Source organism: Diceros bicornis, chromosome 7 (genome assembly GCF_020826845.1).
Source record: "Diceros bicornis minor isolate mBicDic1 chromosome 7, mDicBic1.mat.cur, whole genome shotgun sequence".
Classification (NCBI taxonomy): Eukaryota; Metazoa; Chordata; class Mammalia; order Perissodactyla; family Rhinocerotidae; genus Diceros; species Diceros bicornis.
Window position 1 is genome coordinate 75,114,325 of NC_080746.1, and position 15,258 is coordinate 75,129,582.

At 44.7% G+C, this 15,258-nt stretch overlaps 1 protein-coding gene across 2 annotated transcripts; it reads left to right on the forward strand.

Annotated features, from left to right (window-relative positions):
- The first annotated feature begins 3,107 nt into the window (after positions 1 to 3,107).
- NCR3LG1 (natural killer cell cytotoxicity receptor 3 ligand 1) lies at positions 3,108 to 14,502 on the forward strand. Of its 2 annotated transcripts, XM_058546075.1 has the most exons (5): positions 3,108 to 3,495; positions 5,309 to 5,382; positions 5,530 to 5,656; positions 11,211 to 11,537; positions 13,064 to 14,502. In XM_058546075.1, exons 1-5 carry the CDS (start codon positions 3,402 to 3,404, stop codon positions 13,159 to 13,161), a joined length of 720 nt encoding a protein of 239 aa, XP_058402058.1. In that variant the 5' UTR covers positions 3,108 to 3,401; the 3' UTR covers positions 13,162 to 14,502. The 2 variants fall into 2 exon arrangements, with proteins under 2 accessions (XP_058402058.1, XP_058402057.1); XM_058546074.1 differs by having other exon boundaries at positions 5,309 to 5,656.
- The last annotated feature ends 756 nt before the right edge of the window (positions 14,503 to 15,258 follow it).

Genomic DNA, 15,258 nt, shown 5'->3' on the forward strand with positions numbered 1-15,258 from the left:
GGCACCGACCTATGCACTGCTCATCAAGCCATGCTGAGGCGGCGTCCCACATAGAGCAACTAGGAGGATGTACAACGATGACATACAACTATCTACTGGGGCTTTGGGGGGAAAAAAGAAAGGAAAAAAGGAGTAAGATTGGCAGCAGATGTTAGCTCACAGCCAGTCTTCCTCAGGAAGAAAAAAAAGACTAACATCATGTCTTAAACCCCCAGTGTACTCCAAGCAAAACTAGCTCTATTCCTTTTACCATTTATAGTGATTAGGATTAAGTTCTGCTGAAAATGAGAACACCTCAAATACGAGTGGCTTGTTGACTTTGTTTCTTATGTTCCACAAGTTCAGAAGTGTCATTCTAGGGCTGGTGGGAAGTTTCACAAACCAATAGGGACCCAGCACCCCTCTCTTTGCTGTCCCATTGTGCTCAGTGTGTAGCTTCTACACCGTGGTCCAGGATGTCTGCTCATGCTCTAGCTATTACATCTGCATGCCTGCCAGCAGAAGAAGGAAGAGGTGAAAAAGAGCACATTCCTCCCTTTAAGGACATTTCCCAGGAATCACACAAAACACTTCCATTTGTATTACTTTGGTCAGAACTTGGTCATATGGCCACAGTTAGCCCAAAGAGAGGCTTGGAAATGTCGTCTTTTATTTTGGAGGTCTCTGTGCTCAGCAAAAAATTGGTGGCTTTTGTTTTTGGCTAAGATTCACCCTGAGCTAACATTTGTTGCCAATCTTCCTCTTTTTTTTTGCTTGAGGAAGATTAGCCCTGAGCTAACATCTGTACCAATCTTCCTCTATTTTGTATATGGGTCACGGCCTCAGCATGGCTGATGAGTGGTGTATGTCTGTACCCGGGATCCAAACCCACGAACCTGGGCCGCTGAAGTGGAGCATGCCAAACTTAACCACTAAGCCACGGGGCTGGCCCCTGATGGCTTTTTTAAGAAAGAAGGGAAAATAGATATTGGTTGACAAGTAGCAGTCTCTGCCATATTGTCGTCGTATGCGTGTTCTCGTATGTACGTCTCTTCTTAAATCTTCTGATTACTTGTTGGATGTTTTCATGAATTTAAATATAGTTCCAAATTGTATGTGATTTTCCAAAAGCAAGTTGGACATAATGTGTCTTATATAAATGACCTCAGTGTTAACCAGCATTTGAGTACCATGTCTCAATGCTATGCAGCAATAAAGGACATGCAAAGTCAGAGACTTCCATAAACCCCTAAGAATATATACTCATTTGTTTGAGAAGCATTTATGAAGCTTCTGTTGTGTGCTTTGGAGTTGAATGAAAGATTGGCAAAGGTATTAGAAGATATGTTTTCTTGTGTGTTTACAGGAATTAAATAGATGTGAAATTGGTAAAAATGATAACACAGGCATACAAGATTAACATATTTTTATTTTTCTTTAAACCCTAATAAAATATAAATGGTGAAACCTGCCAATATTACTCCTTTTACTTTTTTGGTAATTTCTCCAGTTTCCACAGGGTGATATGTATGTGTCACAACATTGTGAATCACCATTCTGGGCAAGTATAGGGATTCATCATATATTTCCACTGGGGACGTTATTTAACGATGTCAGTAATAGCAGAACAGTAAGGCTCCCTGGAGGAGGTAGCAGTTGAGAAGAGGTGTAAGTTAGGATTTTAGAATTCTATAGCTGGACCTAACCTTGCAGATTTCTACTTGTTAAAACTGTGGCCCCAAATCTATATCCTTCTGATGGTCTATCAGCTAGTTGGTGTCAATGTGGGCACCCTGCTTATTTCCCAGGTCTATGGTCTTTCCAGTATGCACTCTGTTTGTTCTGCAGATAACTGAGTATGTAAATATCTGCCTAGTTACTGACAGTACCGCTAACTCTAAATTCACTATGCCAGTAAGACTACTCTATCAGGGATTTGACCCAAACCTCGCTTGATTCTGTAATTCTTACAAGAGCCCTGCAGGGAATTTTACTATCTCAATTTTAGAGAAGTGGAAGCAGGCTGGGGGTGTGAGGTAACTTGCCCACTGTTCCACAAACATAGCTGGCATAGCTGGCATAGCTGGCATTAGAGTCCAGGTCTGCCTGTGGTTTTCTGTAGATTACACTCTTTTTAATGATGTAAGGAAAAAAAATTAAGTAGGATCAATGAGACTACTGGGATGCAAGATGCTGGGGAAAGAGGCGTGTGCATTTATAATAACAGCAATGCCTCATGTGTTCGGAACTTTGCAGTTTAAGTTGACTATAAATCGGTCTAGAGGTGGTAAAATTTAATGATCTCTGAATGAGCATTTTAGGTTATACTTGACGAGGGAGGTCACAAGCCACTTTTTGGTTAGTAAGGGGATGGGAAATAAAGGACCGCCATCAGACGTTTCACTGAAGCGTCTGGGAGATACAAATTTGGCTTTTGGCTTAGGTAATGTAAGTTTTTTTTTTTTTTTTTTTTGGTAAGATTGGCCCTGAGCTAACATCTGCCAATCCTCCTCTTTTTTTTTGCTGAGGAAGACTGGCCCTGGGCTAACATCCATGCCCATCTTCCTCTACTTTATATGGGACGCCGCCACAGCATGGCTTGACAAGCGGTGCGTGGGGTGTGCACCCAGGATCCGAACCAGCGAACGGAGGCCGCCCCATCGGACCGCGCGCACTTAACCGCTTGCGCCACCAGGCCAGCCCCCTAAGTTTTTTTTTTTTAAGTAATAGAAGTTTACCATATCAATGGTAAGAACAGTCACCCCCAACGCGTGCGGTGGGTTCCTGCATTGCATTCACTAAACACCCTTAGTGGATCCTCATTAGAGCAGCGCCTCAGGCGCCTCGGATCCTGGCCTCAGTTTACAAAGTGAACCGATAGGCTGAACTGTATCCTGGGTCCGGACGCCGCGCGCTTGGAGGTGAGGTCGGCCTGCTCCCTGCGGCGCTCCCAGCCCCACCCGCTCCGCATGCGCCGCCGATCGCTTCCCGCCCAACCCACTCCGCCTGCGCCGCACGCCGTGGCTGAGCGGGTCAGCGATCCTTTCCCGCAACACCGGCTCCCCGTGCGCCGCTGGCGGAGGTGTGGCCGGACGTGTCAGCCGATCGCTTCCAGCCCCACCCGCTGAGCGAGCGCCGCTGGCGGAGCTGTGGCCGGTCACGTGGCTCGCCAAGCGTTTCCTCCCTTGTGAAAGGAGTAACCACAACGGCTTCGCAGAGTTGTAGAAGGGGCCCAAAGATCTAGGAGGTGCAAATGCGCCGTTAGGTAATTCCGTCTGCGTACAAGCCGGGCCGCTGCGCGGGAGTGTTCCTGTCGCCGCGCGGTTTTAGGATCGGAACTTCAGAGAGAGGCTTCGTGGGCGGCGGCCTCCAGGCGGACCTAGGCCGGGGCGATCCCACCCAAACCTCGCCGGGCTGTGAACATGGAGGAGGCGGCAGCAGGCCGCGCATCGTGGGGCTTCGTGCGGCTGCTCCCCGTCCTGGTTCTGGGCCTGTGGAGCACGCTGCCCACCGCAGGTAGGACCGCGGGGCCTGGAAGGGAGGGAAGGAGGGGCAGTTGTCTCTAGGGAGTCCCGCCTGAGGTCGGCATCCCCCTGGGGCTATACTTTAAAGAACCCCAACTCTGAGCTCTCCTTTGTGAAATGCGGATTCATGTACTGATTGGACAATTATGTATTGACATCTACTATGTGCAGAGTCGGCACCTGTAGGAGCCTTGAGACTGAGTTCTTCCTTCAGTGTTGTGCCGAGCGCTCCGTAAACTTAAGCGCCCCTTGCATCATTCTAGGTGCTGGAACTGAGAAGAAAAATCGGGAGGGGGGGAAATAAGTATACTCCACTTGCATACCAATGAGGCATCCTGAGTGTGAGGGGAGTGTTTTAACCTCACGGTGACATTCAGACGTTCCCTTTCACTTTTTTTGGGACACTGATGGACGTTTCTGTCTAATTATCGCACAAGAAGCCACAGGCTGAAAGGCATTTGAAGACATATTTAAACTCATTACTAACAATAGAATAGAAGTTAGAACAATAAGATACCACTTGATACTTATTAGACTGGCCAGAATAGGCCGGGCTATGCCAAGTGGTGGTGGTGGGGCATGTGGCAATCTAAGTGTAAGTGTCTGAGTGTACTTCAGTGGGGATGTCCATGAGCTAAATGTGGATGCTCACCATGGAGAACTGGGCAGCAGCTTCAAGCAATGGGCTAGCTGTACACATAGCAGTGTGGAACCATCTTGAAGGCATAGCGCTAAGAGAGAAACAATGACATAGAACTCAATACCGTTTACAGAAGTTTGAGAAATAAAATAAGACACAGTTTAAAACAAAAACAAAAATAAAGACATTAAACATCTTAGAATGATTGCCTGATAGGGGAGCGCAATGGAAATAAAAAAGCATAGTATTTCTATACATTTGCAATGAGTGATCTGAAAATAAAATTAAGAAAACAATTTCATTTACAATACCATCACAAAGAATAAAATACTTAGGAATAAATTTAACAAAAGAAGCACAAAACTTATTACTCTGAAAGCTATAAAATATAAAACCATTGTTGGAAGAAATTTAAGAAGATCTAAATAAATGAAATGGAAAAACATCCTGTTTTAATCTTCTTGGGCTGCGAGTGGCTTAAACAGTAGAAATTTACTTCTCACAGTTCTGGAGCCTGGGAGGTCCAATATCAAGGTGCTGGCTGATTTGGTTCCTTGGGAGGGCCCTCTTTCTGGCTTGTAGAGGGACACCTTGCTATATCCCCAGGTGTGGAGAGAGAGAGATCATTTCTCTCATCTCTGGAAGTCTTTTATAAGAGCACTAATCCCGTTCATGAGGGCTCCACCCTCATGACCTAATTACCTCCCAAAGGCCCCACCTCCAAATACCATCCCATTGGAGATAAGGCCTCAACAAAATGAATTTTGGGGGGACACAAACATTCAGTCCATAGCACATCCCAAAAACATGTTCATGGATTTGAAGACCACATTGTTAAGATGGCAGTACTCCTCAAATTGATCTATAGATTCAATGCAATTCCCATTAGAATCTCAGCTGACTTCTTTGTAGAAATTGATGAACTGATTCTAAAATTACTATGAAATTGCAAGGGACCCAGAATAGCCAAAACAATCTTGAAAAAGAACAGAGTTGGAGGATCTTACGTGGATTAATGAAGGACTACGAATTCAGGGCCTGTGTACCTGAGACACCCCCTCTCCCCCAAAAAAGGAATTTGTTTCCAATTACATGGTAGTGTTGGAAAGTACCAGGCCTAGTACTTTCCAGGGTCTCCCTTAACTGAATCCTCTTGTTGCCACAGATTTCCTGGAAGTAGAGATGGCAGAGAAGCCTCAGATTGTGTTCCTGAATGACAACGCCACCATCTTTTGCAAGGTCCCTGGTTCCCTACCCCTCGATATCAAGTATATGGGTATCGTCTGGTATCAGAAGAGTCGAGTGTCTAAAACAGAGAGCAAGCTGTTTGAGTTTTTCGGGGACCACCAAGAGGCATTCCGACGTGGAGCCATTGTGTCTCCACAGAGGCTGGAGATGGGAGACGCCTCTCTGCAGCTGCCTGCGGTCCAGTTGAGTGATGCGGGCGAGTACCGATGTGAGGTGGTGGTCACCCCTGAGAAGGCAGAGGGAACAGTCCAGGTAGAGGTTTTGGGTGAGTGCCTGAGGGCAGTGCCCTGTGGTTCCCATGGTGCTGAGGCTTGGGGTGGAGTTGTGGATGGGCTGAGTGGAGCAGAGATTTAAAACATGGGCCAAGGAGTCAGATAGACATGGGTTTGAGTCCTGGTCTTCCATGGACAGCTGGACAACTTTGGGCAGGTTATTAATCATGCTGACCTCAATGTCCTCCCCTCTAAACAAATGTAATAGTACCCACCTTAGAGGATTCGTTGTAGGGAAGAGTCTGCGGAAAAGGCAGGTAAGATGCTTAGCATAGTGCTTGGCCCATTGTAGGTGCTCATAAAAGATAAGCATAATAATTATTATATAATGCACCTGTGGGCATCAGTGTTCACTGAAGAGGTGCCTCTGAGAGGTAGCTGGGAAAGGAGATGCTGCGCTCTGGCTCCACAGCTGAATCCTATTCCAGTTTGGCTGCTTACAAATTGAGTGATGGGGTCAGTCATTTAACATCTTTGGACCTGAATTTTCCCATGTACAAAACGGGGTGGTGAGTCATACCTGCCTCTTAGTGTTCTGAGGATTACAGACGATAATGTATGAACATGCTTAGCTGAGTGCTGTTGTGAGGTAGGTGCTCAGTCAAGACTTATAACAATATCCCCTAAGCACCTCTTTGAGCTCCACTTTATTATAAATAGGTCTGATATATGTGAATTTGCTTGGGAGGTGTATTAGTTTGCTAGGGCTCTCATAACAAAATACCACTGACTGGGTGGTTTAAATAAAAAAAGTTTATTTTCTCACAATTCTGGAGTCTAGAAGTCTGAGATCAAGGTGTCAGCAGAGTTGGTTGCTTCTGAGGTCTCTCTGCTTGCCTTGTAGATGCCTGTCTTCACATGGTCTTCCCGCTGTGCAGGTGTGTCCTAATCTCCTCTTCTTATAAAGACACCAGTCACATTAGATTAGGGCCCAACCCAATGACCTCATTTTAACTTAATAACCTCAATAAACCCCTGTTTCTGAATAAAGTCACAGTCTGAGGGCGTGGGGTGAGGACTTCAACATATGAATTTTGGGGGGCCACAATTCAGCCTATAACAGGGAGGCAATGTCTATGAGCCCTCCAAAATTGTACTTATGACTTTTAATATTTTACACATGTTGATTTTGGGGATAGGGATTTATATTAGTTAGGGTTCATGTCCTCTGCAGTTGACAGAAAGCCTAAAATAAAAGTTTTTATAAAAAAATTAATAGACTTTATTTTTTAGAACAGTTTTAGATTTACAGAAAAATTGCAGATAACAGAGTTCCCATATTACTCCCGCCTCCACACACCACTTTCCCTATTATTAACATCTTGCATAGTACAGTATATTTGTTATAATTAATGAACCAATACTGATTACTTACTATTAATTAATGTCTGTAGTTTATTCAGATTTCCTTAGTTTTTAACCTGACGTCCCTGATAATTTTCCTTGTTCTGAAGGCTGCTTTGAAATTCATATACATAGCTATTCCTGCTTTCTTTGGATTAGTGTTAGTGTAATGTATCTTTCTCAATCTCTTTACTTTTAACCTACCTGGGTCTTCATGTTTAAAGTGGGTTTCCTATAGAAAATGCATATTTGAAGTCTTTTTTTTTTTTTAATTCACTCTGACAGTCTCTGTCTTTTGGTTGGTGAATTTAGACCATTCATTTAAAGTGATTGTGTCTATAGTTGGATTACTATGTCCCATGTTTGTATCTGTTTTCTATCTGATGTACCTGTTCTTTGTTTATTTTTTTTATCTTCCTCTCTTTTTATGCCTTCTCTGGTTTTAATTGAACATTTTGTACGATTTTATTTTCTCTCCTCTCTTTGTATATTAATTTATACTTCTTTAAATTTTTTTTTTTTTTTAGTGGTTGCCCTAGAGTTGCAATGTACATTTACAACTGATCTAGGTCCACTTTCAAATAACACTGTACTGCTTCATGGTGGTGCAGATACTTTATAACAGAGTATTCCTAATTCTTCCCTCCTATCTCTTATAACATTACTGTCATTCATTTCACTTATCCATATGCTATAACCACCCAATACCTTGTTGCTATTATTATTTTGAATGAACAATTACCTATTAAATCAATTAAGCATAAGAAAAATATATGTTTTATTTTACCTTCACTTATTCCTTCTCTGTCACGCTTCCTTTCTTTATGTAGATTCTAGTTTCTGACCTATATCATTTTCCTTCTCTCTGAAGAACTTTTTAATATCTTCTAAGGCAGGTCTACTGGTGGCAACTTCCCTCAGTTTTCGTTTGTCTGAGAAAGTCTTTATACTTCACTTTTTGAGAATAATTTTTCTGGATATAGGATTCTAGATGGGTGAGTTTTTTTCTTTCAACACTATTTCACTCCACTCTCTTCCTGTGTGCATTTCAGAAGTCCTTTGTCGTTCTTTTCCTTGTTCCTCTATAGGTATGTTATTTTTTTTCCTTTGGCTTCTTTCAAGATTTTCTCTTTGTTTTTGTTTTTCTGTGTTTTGAATATGATATGCCTTGGTATAGATTTTTTGGTATTTTCTGTTCTCCAAGCTTCCTGGATCTGTGCTTTGGTGTCTGTCACTAATTTCGGAAAATTCTTAGCCATTCTTTTTCTTTTTCTTTTCTTTTCTTTTTTTTTTTTAAATCTTAGGGAGTTTACTTTATTTTATTTTATTTTTTTTTGTGAGGAAGACCAGCCCTGAGCTAACATCTGATGCCAATCCTCCTCTTTTTTGCTGAGGAAGACTGGCCCTGGGCTACCATGCATGCCCATCTTCCTCTACTTTATATGGGACGCCGCCACAGCATAGCCTGCCAAGCAGTGTGTTGGTGTGTGCCCAGGATCCGAACTGGCAAACCCCGGGCCACTACAGTGGAGTACACGCACTTAACCGCTTGCGCCACCAGGCCAGTGCCAGCCATTATTTTTCAAAATATTTCTTCTGCTCCTTTCTCTTTTCTTCCTCTGGTATTCCTATGACGTGTACATTACACTTTTTGCAGTTGTCCATAGTTCTTGGATATTCCGTTCCCTTCTGTTTTTTTTTCCCCATTCTTTTTTCTCTTTGCATTTCAGTTTGGGAAATTTTTATTGACATCTTTAGCTAGCTGATTCTTTCCTTGGCATTTTTTTTTTTTTTTTGTGAGGAAATCAGCCCTGTGCTAACATCCGCCAATCCTCCTCTTTTTTTGCTGAGGAAGACGGCCCTGGGCTAACATCTGTGCCCATCTTCCTCCACTTTATATGGGACGCCGCCACAGCATGGCTTGCCAAGCAGTGCGTCGGTGCGCGCCCGGGATCCGAACCAGCGAACCCTGGGCCGCTGCAGCGGAGCACGCGCACTTAACCGCTTGCGCCACCGGGCCGGCCCACTTTCCTTGGCATTTTTAAGGCTACCGATGAGCCCATCAAAGGCATTCTTCATTTCTTTTATAGTGTTTTTGATTTCTAACATTTCCTTTTGATTCTTTCCTAGAGTTTCCATCTCTCTGCTTACATTATCCATCTGTTCTTGCATGTTGTCTGCTTTTTCCGTTAGTACTTTTAATTTTAATCATAGTTATTTTAGATTCCTTATCTGATAATTCCAAAATCTGTGTCATACCTGAATCTAGTTCTCATGCTTGCTTTGTCTTTTCACACTTTTCAGCATGCCTGGTAATTTTTTGCTGAAAGCCAAATGTTATGTATCAGGTAATAGGAACTGAGGTAAATAGGCTTTTTGTGTGAGATTCTGTGTTAATTTGGCTAGGAGCTGGGCTGTGTTTAATGTTAATGCTGTAGCTGTAGGCACCAGAGACTTCACTTTCCTCTAGTGTCTTTTTTCCCCCTTCCCCGTTTTCTTTGAGCTTCCCAATGAACTCCTTCTTAAATAGAGTCTGTGTCTTGCAGCTGTCTCAGTTGTAATCTGCTGTTATTATGCTGGAGCCCTGTTGATGTGATTGGGAGGGGAAGCGGTTTATAATCTTATGATTAAATCTCATTCTTTGAGTGGCCTGAGCCCCTAGGCTGTGACCTTCAGAAGTGTCCTGGGTGGGACAGGAAGGTTAGAGGGGGCTGGAGATGGCTAATCATCCTTCTCTCAGGCCAGATAAGGCTCTGTCATGGAGAATACACTGGGTATATTTTTAAATCGTATTTTTCCTGTCTGAGTTTTTCTTGAATATTCACTGTGAGAACCTGGTGGGGTTCCTGGAGATAAAACCATTAAAGTGTGGTGGCCCCCAAGAGTTTTTACTCTCAAACTAGTCTACACTCATCCTTTAGCAACTCATAGTAAGAGTTACTGCTTAAGTGCTTGTACCAGTTATGGCTCCAGCAGCTTCTTTTTACGGTAATATGATTTTGACTGTGATTCTCTCAATCTTCCTGTCTCTCTAGTTTTCAGGGTGGTGGTTTGGCCTGCCATCTCAATTCTCTGATGGATCTAAGAAAAGTTGTTGATTTTTCTTTGTTCAGCTCAGCTTTTTTTCTTGTTTTGAGGATAGGAGCGATGACTTCCAAGGTCTTTACACATCAGAGGGGAAACCAGAAGTCAACAGTGACTTTTAAAATGGTAGTTTAGGGGGCCGGCCCAGTGGCGTAGTGGTTAAGTTCGCACGCTCTGCTTCAGCAGCCCGGGGTTCGCAGGTTTGGATCCTGGGCATGGAACTACGTACTGCTCATCAAGCCATGCTGTGGCGGTGTCCCATATACAAAATAGAGGAAGATGGGCACAGATGTTAGCTCAGGGCTAATCTTCCTCAGCAAAACGAGGAAGATTGGCAACAGATTTTAGCTCAGGGCCAATCTCCCTCACCAAAAAAAAAAAAAAAAAAGGAATTACATTAAAAAAATAAATAAATAAAAGAGAAAATGAAAAGGTAGTTTATTTTTCTTCCACACAAATGTAGCCAAACCAGGGCAGGTATGGCAGTTCTGTGATCATGTGGGACTCAGGACCCTTCTATCTTGTCACTTTGCTGTCCTCAGCTTGTAGCCTCCACCTTGTGTTTGGAAATGGCTTCTCCATCTCTAGCCATCGCATGGTATTCCAGCCATTCTGCAGGAAGGAGGAAGAGTAGGGGGAGAGAAGGGCACAGTCCTTTTCTTTAGGATACCCTTATTATTTAAAGATACTTCCTGGAAGTTGCTCTTGCCGCTTCTGATACATCCAAACTACTAGAAACCCTGTGTTCACATGGCTACACCCAGCTACAGTGGAGGTTGGGAAATGTAGCTTTAACTCAGATGTGACATTGAAGAATGGAAATTGGCAGCAATAGCAGTCTGTACCACGACAGTATTCCAAGGCTTTCCTCAGATTCTCAAAGGTGTCTGTGACACAAAGTAGCTTAAGAAACTGCTTTATAAAATTGCTGTAGGAGTCAAGGTCACAGCATATCAGCACCCTGCTGGCACGGGGACCAAGATATCCAGAATATTTAGCCTGAGCAGAATCCCATTCAGTTCACTGGCCTTTCCTGCAGGCTTGCCAAAGGTAAGACATTGGGCTGATAATAAGGTAGTCTCTACCTACCTTCAAGGCATGACTTCTGTCCCCTGGCAGCTCACCCCGTCAGCAGCTTGTTTCTGAAGCAAGCCATGGTGAACAATAATGAAGACAAAGTTCTTTTGTGTAAGTCAAGTGGGTTCTACCCAGAGAACATTAATATAACGTGGAAAAGGTGGACCCAGAAGGACCCCCAATACTGGGAGGTTTCTGACAGCATTATCACTGGTCCCACTGTCAAGAATGAGGATGGTACCTATAATGTCACCAGCTCCTTGATGCTGAAGCCCTCTCTGGAAGACAATGTGGCCATCTACCAGTGTGAAATTTGGCACATATCTGTGACCATCTCCCAGAAGCTCAACTTCACCCTGACTCTGAAAGGTAAGCATCCCCCTGGACATTTTGCCTACTGTTCACCTTGAGGGGGTATAACATAAAACTTTGGTTCCCAGACAGTCTAGCTGAAGATGAGGGCCAATGGGAAAGGAGAGAAAGCTTGGTCTGGCTTAGCTCAGCCCCAAAGTCAGCAGTCCAGACTAGGTCCCTAAGCCAGGGTAGATGGACTAATAGTGGAGAGTGCTGACAATAGTCCTCATGTGGAAACAGGGCTACTTGTTCGCTCATGGCCGTTTAAGTGATCTGAGTAGTCTATATGCCTTGAAGTGGGAAGCTTGCCAGCTGCTGGGAGAAAGATGACAGTATCCTGTCCATGTGCCCTGAGGATAAGGGTCTGTCAGGGGCCAGGAACCCAGCCCTGGCAGCAACTCTTCTGGTCAGGCTCCAGGTGCACTGCAAACTGTTGGCTGGTAGAGGCTGAATCAATAGTTCTGTCTTACAGGTTGTGCCCAAGATGAGGAGGCCATAGTAGGGTGGTCCTGCAGATGCCCAGGACTTTCCCCAGGCACACTGGATCCTTAGCTTAGGATGACACAACTCACTCCAGAACCCCTCCTGCTGATGGGGTGGGGTTCATTGAGCTCATATCCTGGCTTCTGTGCTCATGGCTCTGGTCCTGAGTGGTTAGATGCATCTGCGTGGAGCTGAGAGGGGTGAGTAAGGCAGGAGCTGACCAGGGGCCCTGGGAGATGTGGTATTTCTGGCAAGTGCTAGCTGGGGACTGGGATAGTCCTGGAGGGAGAGAGGAATTATTCTTGGAAGTGAGGGCTGGGGTGTGTGTGGGTGGTGTGTGCAGGGTATGTGCAGGGCATGTGGAATGTGAAATTGAGGTATGCTTTATGTGTATGGTATAAGGGGTTTTCCTGGGTGATATGTATGTCTTAGTCCATTTGGGATGCTATAACAAATTGCCACAGACTGGGTAGTTTATAAACAACAGAACTTTATTTCTCACAGTTTTGGAGGCTGGAAGTCCGAGATCAGTGTGCCAGCAGGATTGGGCGAGGGCCCTCTTCCAAGTTCAGACTTCTCATTGTATCCTCACATCGTGGAAGGGGTGAGGGAGCCTGCTAGGGCCACTTTTATAAGGGAACTAATCCCATTCTTGTGGGCTCCACCCTCACGACTTAATCACCACCCAAAAGCCCACCTCCTAATACCATCACTTTGGACATTAGGATGTCAACATATGAATTTTGGGGGGACACAGACATTTAATCTCTAGCAACATATAAACAGTATAAGACAGTGTAGTAGTGTGGAAGCTCTGAACGTTGCGTTCATGTGTAGGTGGTGTTTGATATTGCGATGTATTTCTGGCAAGTGCTAAACACACTGTTCGATGTGTGGAGGTGTGTGTGATAGGAATGGAGGATGTCACTACGTGTGGCAGAGGGTTGGTGGTTATCTCTCTGACAGGAAAAGTGACACACAACCGCACAGATCCTAGCAGCAGTTGTGTGGTCTCTCTGGGCTTCCTCTTAATGTTCTCCTCCTCTTTTTCTCTGCAGAATCCGAGAAGATAACCCACTTGGAGATCATTGTTTCCTCTATTGTAGCAATCTTAACTGGATTGATTTTCTTATCTTGGTGGCTTTGGAGAAGGTAAGGGCTCCAAGACAGAGTTTAGCTCTGTGCTGTGGTGTTGGCTCTGGGAGTTCAGGGGTCATGGCCAGTGGATGGGGTTGGGGAGTTCTCAGGGTTGATGCTGTGGGATTCCAAGTGTAGTGTGTGGTTTTTGCTGGTGCTGCGTTGGGAAGGACTTTCTCATCTGATCTCTGTGTGGTAGCTTGTGACTCTGGGGAGACGCACTGCAGAGCTCCTCTGCCTCTTCATAATAATCATCTCACTGTGAATTGAACCTGACCTGATTCGTTCAGATGAGGCCTTTGAACTCTGTGTGGGCAGCATTGTTGTTCTCACACAGAGAAGCCATGGCTCAGAGAGGGGAATTCTTTCCTCCAGGTGCTCAGATTTTGTTCATAGCTCAATGGAATAACTTACCACCAGATTTCACTGGCTTCATCAAGAATTTCTAACCCTCACCCTCAACCCTCATGTTCCCAAACTAAAATATGTTTCCAAATATCCTTATCCCTGACTCTGGCCCAAAGAGCCATTAAAAACACTCAAGCTGTAGAGGCCGGAGACCAGTGTAAATGTGTTGGTTAAAATGGTTCTAGACAATAAAATTGCCCTCAGCTATTTATAGGCCTGCCATGGCAGAATATGTGCAGTAGCTAAGACCTCTCATTATAAAAGCTTTAGGAAAAGCAGAATAATCAATTAATCAAGAAAAAAGGCTGTTTGTTTGTCTAAAGTTGGCCAACTGATTCATGGGACTTATTCTCCTGATTGGACCTAGGCCAATGAGAAAACTGGATATAAAGTGGTTTTCAAGTGTTTCTGGTGATATTTGTGAATGTTCTCTTTTTTCTTGCCTTCCTCTGGCTTCTGATATCCAGGTGCTGTTGTGTGACATTTGGCAACGATATTTGTTGAAAAAGACACTAAAGCCTTCATGGTCAGCCTGGGTTCTGTGGTTTGTAATGATGGCTCCAATCCTTCAGCCTTCTCTGTGTCTGTGTCCTCTGCCATGTAACTTTGCGGTGTTCTCCAACTTGGGGCTGCCCCTTGGGCTCAACCTTGTGACTCGCTTTGACCAATAGAATGAGACTGGAGTAAAAGCGTGCCAGTTCCAAGCCTAGGCCTCAAGAAGCACTGTGCGTTTCCATGTGCTCTCTTTTGCACTTCTGACGTTACTGAGAGGACATGTCCAGGCTACCCTGCTGGAGGATGAGAGACATTGGACGCTACAACTAATTGCTCTGGTGGAGGCCAGTCTGGGTCAGATGACAGCCACCCAATTCCCAGACACGTGAGCAAATCTAGCTGAGATTATCAGTGCTGACAAAGCCAACTCTCAAATGTGTGAGAAATACTTATTTTTTTAAAGATTTTATTTATTTATTTTTTCCCCCCAAAGCCCCAGTAGATAGTTGTATGTCATAGCTGCACATCCTTCTAGTTGCTGTATGTGGGACTCGGCCTCAGGATGGACGGAGAAGTGGTGCCTCGGTGCGCGCCCAGGATCCGAACCCGGGCCACCAGCATCGGAGCGCGTGCACAACCACCAAGCCACGGGGCCGGCCCAATACTTATTTTTTTAAAGCCACTGCATCTTAGGCTTGTTTACACAGCAAGAGCTAACTGATACAGCTCCTCAGGAAGCTGAGTTTTGACCAAAAGGTATGGTTGCCATGGAGATGTGCTGCTGAGACCTCCTTCTAGAGCCTGCTATGAAGAGTGTATTCAGTCAGCGTGCTCCAGCTGTGGCACCTCAGGGATCTGCTGCAGTATTTAAGCTTATGCCATGTTCCCCTGGGCAGCTCCAGCCAGTGGCTGAGCAAGGCAGGAGTCTTTGGCGCTCTCTGTTGGGATGGCTGAGACTGTCTCAGAGTTGCACTGTAGTCTGAGGCTCTTGCTACCCGATCCTCCCTCCTCCTCCCTTCACAGATATCAGATCTGCATCGTGCTCTGAAGGTTTTTCCCGCCTATTCCTGTACCCTCTCCCCTTTATCTTTCACACGCACTACCTCCAATAACTCTCTTGTACTGCCAACTCCATCTGGAAAGCTGCTTCTCAGAAGACCCACACTGAACAAGGAGGGACTGAAGAACTATATCGGGGTGCTTTCACTATGGT

Coding starts and splice junctions, on each gene's coding strand:
- NCR3LG1 (XM_058546074.1), top strand. CDS start 3,402: ATGGAGGAGGCGGCAGCAGGCCGCGCATCGTGGGGCTTCGTGCGGCTG. Junction 3,496..5,308: donor GAGCACGCTGCCCACCGCAG/GTAGGACCGCGG, acceptor TTGTTGCCACAG/ATTTCCTGGAAGTAGAGATG. Junction 11,538..13,063: donor CTTCACCCTGACTCTGAAAG/GTAAGCATCCCC, acceptor TTTTCTCTGCAG/AATCCGAGAAGATAACCCAC.